The following is a 16,795-nucleotide window of genomic DNA, read 5'->3' on the forward strand; positions in this document are numbered from 1 at the left end:
GAATATTGTGGAGCCAGATCTGTTATTATGCAATATAAACACATGTCCTTGCAGGAAATAAAATGTAATACTGTTGTCTATTTTACAATCTAGGTATTTGCTCTTATCTAAAAAGTGTAAAGCGTTAAAAGTGTAAGTGGAGAGATTCTTCTCGACCTGATCCAAAAACTTACTTTGTCCTGTCTCGTCTCTCAAACTTAAAAAGCATAAGACCAAAGAACTTGGTTCAACTTCTCTGAATGTTTAAGTACAACAAAACACTCTCACACAGAGCCGCAGTAATTTGATACAAACGATTCACTTCAGTTTTACTCTGGAATGGATCCACTAATTGTTGATCCAATGGGACTGAGAGAAAAGTGTCAACCAGGTGATGAAAATCTGGAAAACCTCAAGCAGTATCCCATTTTTTTCCATGATGTCAGTAAATAAAAATCAGTAAATTCCAAGTTTATATAATTGGTTAAAGTCAGACCATAAAAATCCTTAAACCAACTACAGTATTATTCTAGACAACCAGTAACTCAGTTATTAAGTGTATTGTATTGACAATATAACATCAAAAGCGATCGCTTACACTCATCATTCATCAATAAATAAATCATCTTCTCAATGCATCGCTGACTTCAACTCAGCTTCAAATAAATATTAAGAAAGAGAAAAAGAAAACATCCTCATGTTGTCAGCCGAGACATTGTCCAGCAATATTTGGCGATCAATGAATCTACCAGTGCTAATAATCACATTATTAACAACATCCTGATTAGATTTCACATTTTTGATCAAAAGCTCACATCCCTGCTGTTTTTTTTTTTCGGAAGGTTCTTCTCCCATGTGACGTTACACTAGATACAATATATGTGTAATTAACATCTGAGAAAATGTAACCCTGCCAATAACCTACAGGTTCAAATCCCTGAACCAGAAGGAGGCGCTGGATGTTAGCGACTAATGCTCTCCAACACACCCAAACACTCCGGCTGAATATCTGTCAGTCAACACGTGAGACAGTTTGAATGTGATGCAGGGCGTTCTCTGAAAGAGAGCGTGAACACTCAGCAAAGCCTCCCTGAAAAAACAGAGATTTTCAAAACAAAAGACTTGTGTGCTTCCTCAGTATGGAAATGCCATGGACAGTCCCGCCCGACAAACCAGACAGGACTAGAAAAATACAAGTTTTTTTCCCTTGTTCTACAACATTTTCTCCCTGATAATCCAGTACATTCTGTGGCTGAAACTCATGATTCTACTGGTTTCTACTCGCTGAAGTTACACAGGAGGCTCTTGGCTCCGTTCTGCCATGAATACAGCGTTTCCATCGGAGTTTTTCCATCCTGCACAAAAAGAAACAAACACACAAGATCAATAAATGGGTCCTGAAAATTTATTTTCTCAACACAAACCAGTCAGTGCAGAAAGAGTATTTCCATCTGTTTTCAGTTCAACTGCATCTTGAAGCAAGAAAGTATAAGGTGTGTCGCTACACTAAAATTATAATAAAGGATCTTAATTTTAGAAAATACTTTAAATAAATATTTTTTTTACATGTTTTGAAAAAATAAGTGGTTCAGAAAAACACAATAAGAAGACATTCAGGGAATAAATGCATCATAATTTCAAAGGTTACAATTTGTTTTGTGTGTAAAAATGTGACTTGTGATTACTGACATAGATTTTGTGTATTGATAACAGTATGGAGGCTCTGAGGAGTCATGTACTGTATATTGTGAGGTGTTGCTCTGTACTTACACAGTTCTTGGTTTTGAGACTTGCTCCGTGCATCATCAGCAGCTTGATCATCTTGAATCTGTTTATTCTCACAGCATCATGCATGGGCGTGTCTCCGTCCTACACTCAGGGAGGAAAACAGACATTCAGCATATGTAAAGCTCATTAGGAATCATTTTACAATCCCAATGATAAAAACACTCATTTCTAATAAGCTGTTGTGTGTCAGAGTGTGACATGTTGCATATTTAGTTTGGACTTTTGTAATTGAATATAAATACAAGTCCGTAGCAGCACATTTTGCTGCTGTAAGCCACAGACAAGCACCCCTGCAGTGATTGAATTAGCTTTGTGTCCTGCTGCAGGAGATTTAATGTAGCTGTAAGAAGACTAGCTGCAGATGTCTGGATCTTCGGTCTGTCTGAGTCCTTACTCTGTCTTTGGCGTTGACGTCTGCTCCGCAGTGAATGAGATGCTCAGCACACTCATAGTGTCCTGTCCTCACAGCTACATGGAGAGGAGTGCTGCGCAACTGGAGAAAACAAACACAGAGAGAGGATTTCTTGATTTATGCAGGAAAAATACTGAAAATGCCACTAAAACATTAAAGGCTCAATCTTTATTTTTGTGCACACTTTGTGAAAATATATTCCTGCACTGGTGTTGTTTTTAATACGACCACCAGATGGTGCTAAAGTAACAAACACATACTGTACTGGCTTTTAGATGCACCTGAGAGAATAAGAACTCTATGCAGCAGAGGTGACCTGTAGGAAACCCAATTTCCAAGTTCAGTGTGTGGACAAACCTTGTCTCTGGAGGTGAACTTGGCTTCCTGGTCGAGGAGGAGCTGCAGGGCCGGCAGGCTGCCTCCTCTGCAGGCCCAGTGGACCGCTGTGGCCTCCAGCTGAAACACACACTCCACTGTTAGACTGCTGTATGTGTGTGTGTGTCTATGTGCATGTATGACAGAGACAGTGAAAGGAGAAAGAAGGAACAAAAGAAAGTATGGAGTTTTCAATCCTCTCACCTTGTCTTTTTTCTCGATGGCAGCTCCGGCCTCCAGCAGCTTCTTCATCACCTCCACGTGTCCTTTGTACGAGGCTTTGTGCAGCGCTGTTCTCTGGAACTGGATATAGGTTTTAAAAAGTTTCCTTTTTAATATTTCAACAGTTTGTTCACTGAAACAATCGATGAATTAAAAGCAAAATAGTGATAAGACAAACAAACATAAAGATTATTTAGTAATACTTTGTGTTTAATGAGATGTTTCTACAGAGGCGACACTCACATGGTCGGCTACGTTGGGGTTTCCTCCGTCACTCAGGTACTTCTCCACTACAGCCATTTTGTTCTCCATGGCTGCTGTCAGGAACAGCTTCTGATCCACAATCTCTGGCTGGAAGATATATGCAAAAAAAAAATTACATATAATCTATAGTTTTCTTTCTCTGAAGCTTAAAATAACTAGAAGAAGGTTTAAAAACAAATACAAATCTGAAAAGACTGTATTTTCCTCATCAGCTCTTAAATGTATGATATGGTCAGTTCCCTGCAGCAGCGGCTTTTACAACTTCCTGCATCAAAGGTGGCTACATGTGAGCGTCACTGCAGAGTATTTCAGTATGAACACAGAGGTTCAATGAAATCAGTGTTTCTGAAGCTGCATTTCCTCTTACAGCCACTAGATGCTGCCTTCAAGCAAACTAGGCTGAATATCAACTTATCAAAACAAGGACATGTTTAGAAATATAAAAGAAATGAAAACTATAATCCTACCACGAACTCAGGCTCCGGCTCTCGTTTCTTGCGGATGGGAGTCTTCCTCTCCCTCCTCCTCTTCCTCAGCTGCAGGATGTTGAACAGGTCGTCCACAGTCTCCAGCTTCAGTTTGCCGCTTTTATCCGTCTGACAGGGCAGAGACGAGACACAGGACTTCAACAAACAACATCAACAACTAAATGAAGAAACATATTCGAAAAACAGCTTCTCATCTTCATCTTTATGAAAGTGTTCATTGATTAAAGCGAAATATTTGCTTAAATATAAAAAGTAAAGGTACATATTAGTATATTTCAGAGTGTGAATTAATGATATTGTGTAACTTGTAAACATGATCTCAATGTAGGAGCTTGTCCTTCCTTTAGTCGCCTACAAAAAATACCAAAGTTAAGAAACACAACCTCTTCTTTTTATCTACTTTACTCCATCATGAGGGCGTCATACACAGATCCACAAAATACATCACAGCTGGACTTGATCCTTATTGGCTCCTCAGATTGTTTTAGTGATTATTGATCTGTCAAATGAGATTTGTAGCATTTATACTGACTTGTTACCCTTACACAATCATAAAAAAATGGAAAAAGACATGTGTATTTGTTTTAAAAATGATAATAAAATGATTCCTGAAAGAAAGAATAAGTCTAGTTTACTAGAAATTGGTATGAAAATATATGTGAATGCCTCCAGGTGGCAGCATGGAGCTGAAGTGAAGCTCAGAGGAGACTAAATTCAAACCCAGTTAGAGATCATATGCAGGATTTAAATAGTATTTACTGTATCAGTCTCATTTGTCTCTTTGCCTTTGCTTTACCATCATCTTCAGGCAAATGCTTGTCATTAAATAAAAACAAAGTACATCCTGAGCTCTGCCAACACGTGTTGATACAGAGCAAAGTCATGGATAACAGCCCAATGACTTCCTCTCCTTGTCCTGGTGACAACAGATACTTGAGTAGCGCTCTTGTTGCTGTTATCAGTGGATTCTTACATTGAGAGCAGCCACGCTGACTTCTTCCTGTTCGCTGCCGCTGTCGTTCTCCTCCGCCAGCGCTTTGTGGGACCTGCGGTCATCCTGCTTCTCTTGATGGACAGCTGTCTCGTACACGCCGTCTTGGAAGTTGGCCGCCGCCTCTTTGCCCTCTGACCTCTTACCGGTCACCTGAAGGGAGAGAAGAGGTGGAGATGTTGTACGTGACGTGTCTCTTTAAGGTCATACCAATGTCTAAATATCTGCCCTGAACTTTAAAAAGGTGAACATTAAGTCTAAGTTTAAAATACTACAGTAGTACTCACATTTAGCCTTACACATTTATTTAAATACAAAAAAACCTTCAAATAAGGTGAGATGATTTGTTTGGTAGTTCCAGTCGTGTTTTTTAGACTCAAAATGAGACATAATAACTTATAATTTGATTATTTTGAGGTAGAATAGAGTAAAATGTATGAAAAGTTAATATTTTATATGCATTAGTTTCGATTCTTTAAGATTTTTGAAGTTGTTTGGTGCAGTTGTTGGATTTTGTTGAAGGTTTAATGACTTTAATGCTGAAGACAGAATCACTGGCGGACTTGTTTCACGGTTGTTGGTGCTTTTATATTTTCTGCATTTTGTCCACAGTGACTCCAAGTTAATGAAACATAAGAAGGAGCCTCAGTTTGTAAATCACCAATGTCACTATCAGGCTGCTGGCGACAGATGACACAAACTATTCCCGCTTCCTGAGACTTGTTCTGTACATGTGAAAGATGATATGAGACCATGAGAACATTTGCAAAGGAAAAGGACTGAAGCTGTTAACAGAATTCCCTGTTAACTTGATGTCTTAATCAAAGCTCAGCGGGAGAGCTTTTTGTTTGGTCTTATCCAGAGAGTTAAAACACAGGAGCTGCTCTCAGCATTCAGTGGCTGCAGAGCCAAGTCATGCTGCTAACACACCACAGCTTCAACACATTAACACACACACTTCAGCTCCGGAGGGACGACTGTTTATATGTCCAGTTAATGAATCACTCATGTAATCACTGGATCATTATTAATCATTCTAACCGACTTTTAATCCTCACAGGGAGGAGAACACAGTAAGAAATTCAAAATATGAAGTTGAAATGTGCAGAAATAAGTAACTTTATCAGATAAAACAATTCAATTTGATGCTTAGCAGTGATCAGTGTTGCTTAATGTTTAATTACCTTTACCTAAACATAAGTTGTAATTAAGCAGCCTTTCCCTTAAGCTTGCAGAGTGAGCGCTAATTGAGCCATAAAATGAGGTAAATGAAAGAGTTTATTTCAGGTTGTGTACATAGATTAAGAGATGATTGAGGTTATTTTGAGTTGTTTTAATCTAGTTTTATTTATCTTTCTCCTCATGTGTTCATGCATCACATGTAAAAGTTTCACTTTGGTTGTTTCAATCTCTCATTAAATGCATCACTACAATATATTTCTAGTCATCTTTTACATTTAAAAGGGACAGAAGGCAAAATAAATCAAACATCTGTCCAAGAAATGAATCCTTTCACCCAACATGTTCAAAGCATCATCAGTTTCCAGCAGTACGTTAAAACCAGAAGCTATTTTCTTATTTTCTTATGCAAACAAATTGAAAATTGTTTGAACCCAGAGAGAGAAAATGAATTAATTTTCCCTCCATCCCCTCATTGAAAAAGTTGCAAGTATAGAAATCCTACAGCTCATTTTTGGGACTCTTTCCGCCTCCTAGGCCTTCTCATAATTGCGATCATTTAAAAGTAACACACACATCAGCAGATCTTACCAGTTCCTCAACACTGTGCAGGACCATTTTTCTTCTTTGATAGGATGTAGTTTAATCTCACTGCAGGTAACTGGAGGTAGAGTTAAGTCCACTGGTCTTCTCCTGAGATGCTCCCTGTCTCTCTGTCTCTCTGTTCTGCCTGCAGCCAGAGTGTCGGCTTCTTTTATAGCCTTGTCAAACCTCTGTCCAAAAAATAGAGGTCCTGTCATTCAACTCAGATCACATTACTTCCCTCATGTGTACATTTGACACGGTCAGTGCTGCCAACATCACCCCCCCTCCCCCCCATCTCCATCTCCAGCCCCTCCCACTACCAGTCCTGCCCAGTATGGACTGCTGCTGGTTTCTGTATCATCATGCAAAGATTGAAGTGAGGTAAGAGGTGTCACTCTGTCACTGTTGACATTAACCGTATTATAGATGCTGGAGGGGAGACAATAAGAATTTAGTTTTATTGCCTTAGTTTTTCAACTTCCTGGGTTGTATTTCTTTGAGTTTGGGACATAATTACATAAGTCGTGTTTCTGTCCACCTGATGAATGTAAATCCAATATTCACTGTCTTTTAGCTCTGTTTTTACTCTCTACCAACTCCTGAGGGAAATATCTGGCTCTTTAGCTGCTAAATGCTCCACTATGTTCACCAGCTAGTTTACAGCATCACTGTTGATCCTTTTCTTTAAACTGTCCATAGTGATGCTAAATCAGTGGAGAGTAATTCATCCTCTCAAACACAAACAATCTTTGGCAGTGTCTCATCACACTGACCATGTGGCTCCAGAAATGCAGTGATGTCACCGTGAGGAGACATGATGATGGTTCATGATGGTTGAGCAATAAATATAAATATCACACGTCCAAACATCCACTCACTGCCCTGCGGCCAATCACAGATCAGGGCCAAAGGTCAGCAGGATGCCTTACTGACTGGAAGTGGGTAACGTTATGTCATGTGTTTTATGCCCTGCTGGTAAATGTTGTATACTGCATATTACACATCTCAGAGCTGCGTAGAATACATTCTCTGACACTGATGACTCTTTACGATATGTGCAACATGTTCTCACTCCCAACTCGTCATATACCGAAGCTTGGTCAGGACCCCCTGGCGTCACTTTTTAACCCACTGGGTACCCCTTTAGCATTGTTTTTCAACGCACAGTATCACGGCAGTCACTGTTTCATGGTGTGACAACGCCGTGGTTAAGGTCTGGTTAGGTTTAGGCATAAAAACTACTTGGTTAGGGTTAGGGAAAGATCATGGTTTGGGTTAAAATAAAAAATGAAATAACAACGTTAAGTGTTAGGGTTGGGTTAAGGTCTCGAGCCGTGCTCTGCGCTGACTCTGTGCTGATTTCCAACTTTTTGCCAACAATAATACAAGCCATCCACGTCCTAATGAGAAAGTCAGCTTATATAGATGTCCTGTGAAGTACGTTACTTCAGAAATGTCGATATGATACGTACTGTTGAAATGTTAATATGCTCCGTATTACAGGTAAATGTACATATTTAACGTATCTGTGGTTTAGAGAAACTTACAATGCCAACGTTTTATTCTGGCGACCAGGCTGAAATTTGTCACCTTATATAAACGTCAGTCTCATATGGTCTATTTCAGACGTTGCAGGAGTTCAACAGAAGTCTATCGGACTACCCTGCACGTTAAATAATGACGCTAAAAGGCTATCCAGTGTGTTAAAAAGTGATGCCATGGGATCCTGACCAAGCTTCAGCATGTGACGAGTTGGGAGTGAGAACGTACCTCGAGGGCTCCTCTGTTGAAATTTTTAGGGGGCACTATTGAGCCCCCCTGCCACACCCTAAGCCCAAGACCCATATCAGACAACAAAATTCATCCCTTCTGATGCGTGTGCCAAGTTTCGTGAGTTTCCGAGCATCCCTAACCCCCTCAAAAACAGCTTCCTGTTTCATGGCAAATGAATAATATGTCGCCATGGCAACAATGTTTGATGAAAACTTAAAAGCTTCACTATTTAGCATCATCAAGGTCTTACAAATAAGCTGACCAAATTTGTGGTGGATCTGGTTAACCTGCTAGTAGTTTGTAAAAGTAAAGGTCCTATAACTTCCTGTTGCCAGTAGGCGGCGCTATGACTATGACTCAATATTGACATGTAGATGTCATCAGGCCAGGACTCTTATCAAGTCTGAGAAATTTTGAGCAGATTGGACGATGTATATTTGAGTTAGAAAAACTTCCTCTTTCATGGTGAAAGGTTTTAAATACCACAATGAAAACAAATCCAATAAAGATATCAATAAAGTGAAATACAATACACATTGTTATTTGTATTTCCTGTTTATGTTTACATTTACTGTAGCGTAATTACATGAAAAACATGTTGAATGACAAATTATTGTTTTTCATTGTGACATGAATTTTCCATGTCACATTAAGATCCAATCATAACAGAAAACAAAGTGAGGAGGAGTATTGCATTGCATTAGCATTAGCTAATCATCGTCCAATAAACCAGTTAGCTTAGCTGTCCGAAGTTACCAAGACCTGTCTGTTTGTACAACTTCCTTCAGCACAATCCATCAATTAAAACTGCAGACAGTTGAAGAAGTTCTGCACATTTCCAGCTCTACATTTCTATTCTGGGGCTCTACTGGTATATCTTTGCATGATTTCCAGTTAAAAACTCCTAATTTTCTTATACTGGTTCTTTGTGCAGCCCCTCAGTTCAGCCTCTGTCTGAAACAGGCCGTTTTAGCTCCTGTCACTTTAAGGCATGTTTTTCATTGATTATGAAACATTGCTTTTTCTTTTTACATCATTAGAAATGTCAGCGGGATTTTGAATCTCTTATTTCAGAATACTTGATGCACTCAGTGAGGAAGTGAAGCTCTGTCAACAATAAAAAAAAACAGCTTAAATTCAAAATCTGTTTTATTCAATCAATCCATAAATACAAGGCAAGATTTACATACATCTTTAATAATAAAAAAGGAATCCGATAACCATTCATATATCAAGATCTGTTGTATCAACATCAACACTTGTCAAACATCCTCTGAACCAACAGTTTCAGCTCCATCCCTCTCACACTATCCCCAGAATATCTCCTCTGTGGGGCCAGTTGAAGCTCTGTTTGTATCACTGATGTGATACGTTGGATAAGTTATTTAGACCCCAGATGTTCAAACTGAACTCCAGTAGATGAAAATGGGAAAAAGACAAACTTAGTCTAAAGATTAAATCTGCAGACATATGGAGAATTAGATTCACAGAGTATTTGGCAGCAGAGAAAATATTAAAATAATCCTGAAACTAATTTTCAAAATGATAAATTGTACTTTTATTTGAAATTTTGTTGCAGATAAGACCTGCAGAATATTGTGGAGCCAGATCTGTTATTATGCAATATAAACACATGTCCTTGCAGGAAATAAAATGTAATACTGTTGTCTATTTTACAATCTAGGTATTTGCTCTTATCTAAAAAGTGTAAAGCGTTAAAAGTGTAAGTGGAGAGATTCTTCTCGACCTGATCCAAAAACGTACTTTGTCCTGTCTCGTCTCTCAAACTTAAAAAGCATAAGACCAAAGAACTTGGTTCAACTTCTCTGAATGTTTAAGTACAACAAAACTTCTCACACAGAGCCGCAGTAATTTGATACAAACGATTCACTTCAGTTTTACTCTGGAATGGATCCACTGATTGTTGATCCAATGGGACTGAGAGAAAAGTGTCAACCAGGTGATGAAAATCTGGAAAACCTCAAGCAGTATCCCATTTTTTTCCATGATGTCAGTAAATAAAAATCAGTAAATTCCAAGTTTATATAATTGGTTAAAGTCAGACCATAAAAATCCTTAAACCAACTACAGTATAACTCTAGACAACCAGTAACTCAGTTATTAAGTGTATTGTATTGACATAAATCAAAAGCGATCGCTTACACTCATCATTCATCAATAAATAAATCATCTTCTCAATGCATCGCTGACTTCAACTCAGCTTCAAATAAATATTAAGAAAGAGAAAAAGAAAACATCCTCATGTTGTCAGCCGAGACATTGTCCAGCAATATTTGGCGATCAATGAATCTACCAGTGCTAATAATCACATTATTAACAACATCCTGATTAGATTTCACATTTTTGATCAAAAGCTCACATCCCTGCTGTTTTTTTTTCCGGAAGGTTCTTCTCCCATGTGACGTTACACTAGATGCAATATATGTGTAATTAACATCTGAGAAAATGTAACCCTGCCAATAACCTACAGGTTCAAATCCCTGAACCAGAAGGAGGCGCTGGATGTTAGCGACTAATGCTCTCCAACACATCCAAACACTCCGGCTGAATATCTGTCAGTCAACACGTGAGACAGTTTGAATGTGATGCAGGGCGTTCTCTGAAAGAGAGCGTGAACACTCAGCAAAGCCTCCCTGAAAAAACAGAGATTTTCAAAACAAAAGACTTGTGTGCTTCCTCAGTATGGAAATGCCATGGACAGTCCCGCCCGACAAACCAGACAGGACTAGAAAAATACAAGTTTTTTTTCCCTTTGTCTACAACATTTTTTCCCTGATAATCCAGTACATTCTGTGGCTGAAACTCATGATTCTACTGGTTTCTACTCGCTGAAGTTACACAGGAGGCTCTTGGCTCCGTTCTGCCATGAATACAGCGTTTCCATCGGAGTTTTTCCATCCTGCACAAAAAGAAACAAACACACAAGATCAATAAATGGGTCCTGAAAATTTATTTTCTCAACACAAATGTAAAAAACCAGTCAGTGCAGAAAGAGTATTTCCATCTGTTTTCAGTTCAACTGCATCTTGAAGCAAGAAAGTATAAGATGTGTCGCTACACTAAAATTATAATAAAGGATCTTAATTTTAGAAAATACTTTAAATAAATATTTTTTTACATGTTTTGAGAAAATAAGTGGTTCAGAAAAACACAATAAGAAGACATTCAGGGAATAAATGCATCATAATTTCAAAGGTTACAATTTGTTTTGTGTGTAAATATCTGACTTAGATTATTGACATAGATTTTGTGTATTGATAACAGTATGGAGGCTCTGAGGAGTCATGTACTGTATATTGTGAGGTGATACTCTGTACTTACACAGTTCTTGGTTTTGAGACTTGCTCCGTGCATCATCAGCAGCTTGATCATCTTGAATCTGTTTATTCTCACAGCATCATGCATGGGCGTGTCTCCGTCCTACACTCAGGGAGGAAAACAGACATTCAGCATATGTAAAGCTCATTAGGAATCATTTTACAATCCCAATGATAAAAACACTCATTTCTAATAAGCTGTTGTGTGTCAGAGTGTGACATGTTGCATATTTAGTTTGGACTTTTGTAATTGAATATAAATACAAGTGTGTAGCAGCACATTTTGCTGCTGTAAGCCACAGACAAGCACCCCTGCAGTGATTGAATTAGCTTTGTGTCCTGCTGCAGGAGATTTAATGTAGCTGTAAGAAGACTAGCTGCAGATGTCTGGATCTTCGGTCTGTCTGAGTCCTTACTCTGTCTTTGGCGTTGACGTCTGCTCCGCAGTGAATGAGATGCTCAGCACACTCATAGTGTCCTGTCCTTACAGCTACATGGAGAGGAGTGCTGCGCAACTGGAGAACACAAACACAGAGAGAGGATTTATTGATTTACGCAGGAAAAATACTGAAAATGCCACTAAAACATTAAAGGCTCAATCTTTATTTTTGTGCACACTTTGTGAAAATATATTCCTGCACTGGTGTTGTTTTTAATACGACCACCAGATGGTGCTAAAGTAACAAACACATACTGTACTGGCTTTTAGATGCACCTGAGAGAATAAGAACTCTATGCAGCAGAGGTGACCTGTAGGAAACCCAATTTCCAAGTTCAGTGTGTGGACAAACCTTGTCTCTGGAGGTGAACTTGGCTTCCTGGTCGAGGAGGAGCTGCAGGGCCGGCAGGCTGCCTCCTCTGCAGGCCCAGTGGACCGCTGTGGCCTCCAGCTGAAACACACACTCGACTGTTAGACTGCTGTATGTGTGTGTGTCTATGTGCATGTATGACAGAGACAGTGAAAGGAGAAAGAAGGAACAAAAAAATGTATGGAGTTTTCAATCCTCTCACCTTGTCTTTTTTCTCGATGGCAGCTCCGGCCTCCAGCAGCTTTTTCATCACCTCCACGTGTCCTTTGTACGAGGCTTTGTGCAGCGCTGTCCTCTGGAACTGGATATAGGTTTTAAAAAGTTTCCTTTTTAATATTTCAACAGTTTGTTCACTGAAACAATTGATGAATTAAAAGCAAAATAGTGATAAGACAAACAAACATAAAGTTTATTTGGTGATACTTTGTGTTTAATGAGATGTTTCTACAGAGGCGACACTCACATGGTCGGCTACGTTGGGGTTTCCTCCGTCACTCAGGTACTTCTCCACTACAGCCATTTTGTTCTCCATGGCTGCTGTCAGGAACAGCTTCTGATCCACAATCTCTGGCTGGAAGATATATGCAAAAAAAAAATTACATATAATCTATAGTTTTCTTTCTGTGAAGCTTAAAATAACTAGAAGAAGGTTTAAAAACAAATACAAATCTAAAAAGACTGTATTTTCCTCATTAGCTCTTAAATGTATGATATGGTCAGTTCCCTGCAGCAGCGGCTTTTACAACTTCCTGCATCAAAGGTGGCTACATGTGAGCGTCACTGCAGAGTATTTCAGTATGAACACAGAGGTTCAATGAAATCAGTGTTTCTGAAGCTGCATTTCCTCTTACAGCCACTAGATGCTGCCTTCAAGCAAACTAGGCTGAATATCAACTTATCAAGACAAGGACATGTTTAGAAATATAAAAGAAATGAAGAATATAATCCTACCACGAACTCAGGCTCCGGCTCTCGTTTCTTGCGGATGGGAGTCTTCCTCTCCCTCCTCCTCTTCCTCAGCTGCAGGATGTTGAACAGGTCGTCCACAGTCTCCAGCTTCAGTTTGCCGCTTTTATCCGTCTGACAGGGCAGAGACGAAACACAGGACTTCAACAAACAACATCAACAACTAAATGAAGAAACATATTCGAAAAACAGCTTCTCATCTTCATCTTTATGAAAGTGTTCATTGATTAAAGCGAAATATTTGCTTAAATATAAAAAGTAAAGGTACATATTAGTATATTTCAGAGTGTGAATTAATGATATTGTGTAACTTGTAAACATGATCTCAATGCAGGAGTTTGTCCTTCCTTTAGTCGCCTACAAAAAATACCAAAGTTAAGAAACACAACCTCTTCTTTTTATCTACTTTACTCCATCATGAGGGCGTCATACACAAATCCACAAAATACATCACAGCTGGACTTGATCCTTATTGGCTCCTCAGATTGTTTTAGTGATTATTGATCTGTCAAATGAGGTTTGCAGCATTTATACAGACATGTAACCCTTACACAATCATAAAAAGATGGAAAAAGACATGTGTATTTGTTTTAAAAATGATAATAAAATGATTCCTGAAAGAAAGAATAAATCTAGTTTACTAGAAATTGGTGTGAAAATATATGTGAATGCCTCCAGGTGGCAGCATGGAGCTGAAGTGAAGCTCAGAGGAGACTAAATTCAAACCCAGTTAGAGATCATATGCAGGATTTAAATAGTATTTACTGTATCAGTCTCATTTGCTTTACCATCATCTTCAGGCAAATGCTTGTGATTAAATAAAAACAAAGTACATCCTGAGCTCTGCCAACACGTGTTGATACAGAGCAAAGTCATGGATAACAGCCCAATGACTTCCTCTCCTTGTCCTGGTGACAACAGATACTTCAGTAGAGCTCTTGTTGCTGTTATCAGTGGATTCTTACATTGAGAGCAGCCACGCTGACTTCTTCCTGTTCGCTGCCGCTGTCGTTCTCCTCCGCCAACGCTTTGTGGGACCTGCGGTCATCCTGCTTCTCTTGATGGACAGCTGTCTCGTACACGCCGTCTTGGAAGTTGGCCGCCGCCTCTTTGCCCTCTGACCTCTTACCGGTCACCTGAAGGGAGAGAAGAGGTGGAGATGTTGTACGTGACGTGTCTCTTTAAGGTCATACGAATGTCTAAATATCTGCCCTGAGCTTTAAAAAGGTGAACATTAAGTCTAAGTTTAAAATACTACAGTAGTACTCACATTTAGCCTTACACATTTATTTAAATACAAAAAAACCTTCAAATAAGGTGAGATGATTTGTTTGGTAGTTCCAGTAGTGTTTTTTAGACTCAAATTGAGACATAATAACATATAATTTGATTATTTTGAGGTAGAATAGAGTAAAATGTATGAAAAGTTAATATTTTATATGTATTAGTTTCGATTCTTTAAGATTTTTGAAGCTGTTTGGTGCAGTTGTTGGATTTTGTTGAAGGTTTAATGACTTTAATGTTGAAGACAGAATCACTGGCGGACTTGTTTCACAGTTGTTGGTGCTTTTATATTTTCTGCATTTTGTCCACAGTGACTCCAAGTTAATGAAACATAAGAAGGAGCCTCAGTTTGTAAATCACCAATGTCACTATCAGGCTGCTGGCGACAGATGACACAAACTATTCCCGCTTCCTGAGACTTGTTCTGTACATGTGAAAGATGATATGAGACCATGAGAACATTTGCAAAGGAAAAGGACTGAAGCTGTTAACAGAATTCCCTGTTAACTTGATGTCTTAATCAAAGCTCAGCGGGAGAGCTTTTTGTTTGGTCTTATCCAGAGAGTTAAAACACAGGAGCTGCTCTCAGCATTCAGTGGCTGCAGAGCCAAGTCATGCTGCTAACACACCACAGCTTCAACACATTAACACACACACTTCAGCTCCGGAGGGACGACTGTTTATATGTCCAGTTAATGAATCGCTCATGTAATCACTGGATCATTATTAATCATTCTAACCGACTTTTAATCCTCACAGGGAGGAGAACACAGTAAGAAATTCAAAATATGAAGTTGAAATGTGCAGAAATAAGTAACTTTATCAGATAAAACAATTTAATTTGATGCTTAGCAGTGATCAGTGTTGCTTAATGTTTAATTACCTTCACCTAAACATTAGTTGTAATTAAGCAGCCTTTCCCTTAAGCTTGCAGAGTGAGCGCTAATTGAGCCATAAAATGAGGTAAATGAAAGAGTTTATTTCAGGTTGTGTACATAGATTAAGAGATGATTGAGGTTATTTTGAGTTGTTTTAATCGAGCGTTTTCTAGTTTTATTTATCTTTCTCCTCAGGTGTTCTGGCATCACATGTAAAAGTTTCACTTTGGTTGTTTCAATCTCTCATTAAATGCATCACTACAATATATTTCTAGTCATCTTTTACATTTAAAAGGGACAGAAGGCAAAATAAATCAAACATCTGTCCAAGAAATGAATCCTTTCACTCAACATGTTCAAAGCATCATCAGTTTCCAGCAGTACGTTAAAACCAGAAGCTATTTTCTTATTTTCTTATGCAAACAAATTGAAAATTGTTTGAACCCAGAGAGAGAAAATGAATTAATTTTCCCTCCATCCCCTCATTGAAAAAGTTGCAAGCACAGAAATCCTACAGCTCATTTTTGGGACTCTTTCCGCCTCCTAGGCCTTCTCATAATTGCGATCATTTAAAAGTAACACACACATCAGCAGATCTTACCAGTTCCTCAACACTGTGCAGGACCATTTTTCTTCTTTGATAGGATGTAGTTTAATCTCACTGCAGGTAACTGGAGGTAGAGTTAAGTCCACTGGTCTTCTCCTGAGATGCTCCCTGTCTCTCTGTCTCTCTGTTCTGCCTGCAGCCAGAGTGTCGGCTTCTTTTATAGCCTTGTCAAACCTCTGTCCAAAAAATAGAGGTCCTGTCATTCAACTCAGATCACATTACTTCCCTCATGTGTACATTTGGCATGGTCAGTGCTGCCAACATCACCCACTCCCCCCCCCCATCTCCATCTCCAGCCCCTCCCACTACCAGTCCTGCCCAGTATGGACTGCTGCTGGTTTCTGTATCATCATGCAAAGATTGAAGTCATGTAAGAGGTGTCACTCTGCCACTGTTGACGTAAATCCTATTACAGATGGAGGCCATCATTCATGTCAATTGTGTTAATGTTTGACTTAAACTTACAATAACTGATGTTTTTTTTCACCAGCTTTCAGCAGAAACAAGTAGTGAACACAACACTGACATATCATCATCTTTTTAAGTTGATATGTTGAACATCCAGCAGTTATGGAGCAACATTATCATTCATGTGGAGTCGTGTTTGGTGAATGTAAGTCCAATATTCACTCTCTTTTAGCTCTGTTTTTACTCTCTACCAACTCCTGAGGGAAATATCTGGCTCTTTAGCTGCTAAATGCTCCACTATGTTCACCAGCTAGTCTACAGCATCGCTTCAGATCCTTTTTTTTAAACTGTCCATAGTGATGCTAAATCAGTGGAGAGTAATTCATCCTCTCAAACACAAACAATCTTTGGCAGTGTCTCATCACACTGACCATGTGGCCTCAGACATG

At 39.0% G+C, this 16,795-nt stretch overlaps 2 protein-coding genes across 2 annotated transcripts; both read right to left on the reverse strand.

Annotated features, from left to right (window-relative positions):
* Positions 1-822: 822 nt before the first annotated feature.
* On the reverse strand, positions 823-6,431 carry LOC122996562 (ankyrin repeat domain-containing protein 1-like). The gene is made up of 9 exons (XM_044372066.1): positions 6,290-6,431; positions 4,502-4,672; positions 3,508-3,636; positions 3,020-3,127; positions 2,759-2,857; positions 2,537-2,635; positions 2,162-2,260; positions 1,750-1,848; positions 823-1,334 (listed from the first exon to the last, which is right to left on the reverse strand). The coding sequence occupies exons 1-9, from the start codon at positions 6,314-6,316 to the stop codon at positions 1,257-1,259; spliced, it is 909 nt and encodes a 302-aa protein (XP_044228001.1). The 5' UTR covers positions 6,317-6,431; the 3' UTR covers positions 823-1,256.
* A 2,756-nt stretch (positions 6,432-9,187) lies between these two features.
* Positions 9,188-16,078, reverse strand: LOC122996563 (ankyrin repeat domain-containing protein 1-like). Its single transcript, XM_044372067.1, has 9 exons — positions 15,933-16,078; positions 14,135-14,305; positions 13,155-13,283; positions 12,667-12,774; positions 12,406-12,504; positions 12,186-12,284; positions 11,811-11,909; positions 11,399-11,497; positions 9,188-10,976 (listed from the first exon to the last, which is right to left on the reverse strand). Exons 1-9 carry the CDS (start codon positions 15,957-15,959, stop codon positions 10,899-10,901), a joined length of 909 nt encoding a protein of 302 aa, XP_044228002.1. The 5' UTR covers positions 15,960-16,078; the 3' UTR covers positions 9,188-10,898.
* Between the last annotated feature and the right edge of the window lie 717 nt (positions 16,079-16,795).

The sequence above is a fragment of the Thunnus albacares genome, chromosome 14 (assembly GCF_914725855.1).
Source record: "Thunnus albacares chromosome 14, fThuAlb1.1, whole genome shotgun sequence".
NCBI lineage: Eukaryota > Metazoa > Chordata > Actinopteri > Scombriformes > Scombridae > Thunnus > Thunnus albacares.

Coding starts and splice junctions, on each gene's coding strand:
- LOC122996562 (XM_044372066.1), bottom strand. CDS start 6,316: ATGGTCCTGCACAGTGTTGAGGAACTG. Junction 3,637..4,501: donor TCAGCGTGGCTGCTCTCAAT/GTAAGAATCCAC, acceptor CTGCCCTGTCAG/ACGGATAAAAGCGGCAAACT. Junction 2,858..3,019: donor ACCCCAACGTAGCCGACCAT/GTGAGTGTCGCC, acceptor ACCTATATCCAG/TTCCAGAGAACAGCGCTGCA.
- LOC122996563 (XM_044372067.1), bottom strand. CDS start 15,959: ATGGTCCTGCACAGTGTTGAGGAACTG. Junction 13,284..14,134: donor TCAGCGTGGCTGCTCTCAAT/GTAAGAATCCAC, acceptor CTGCCCTGTCAG/ACGGATAAAAGCGGCAAACT. Junction 12,775..13,154: donor AGCCGGAGCCTGAGTTCGTG/GTAGGATTATAT, acceptor TATATCTTCCAG/CCAGAGATTGTGGATCAGAA.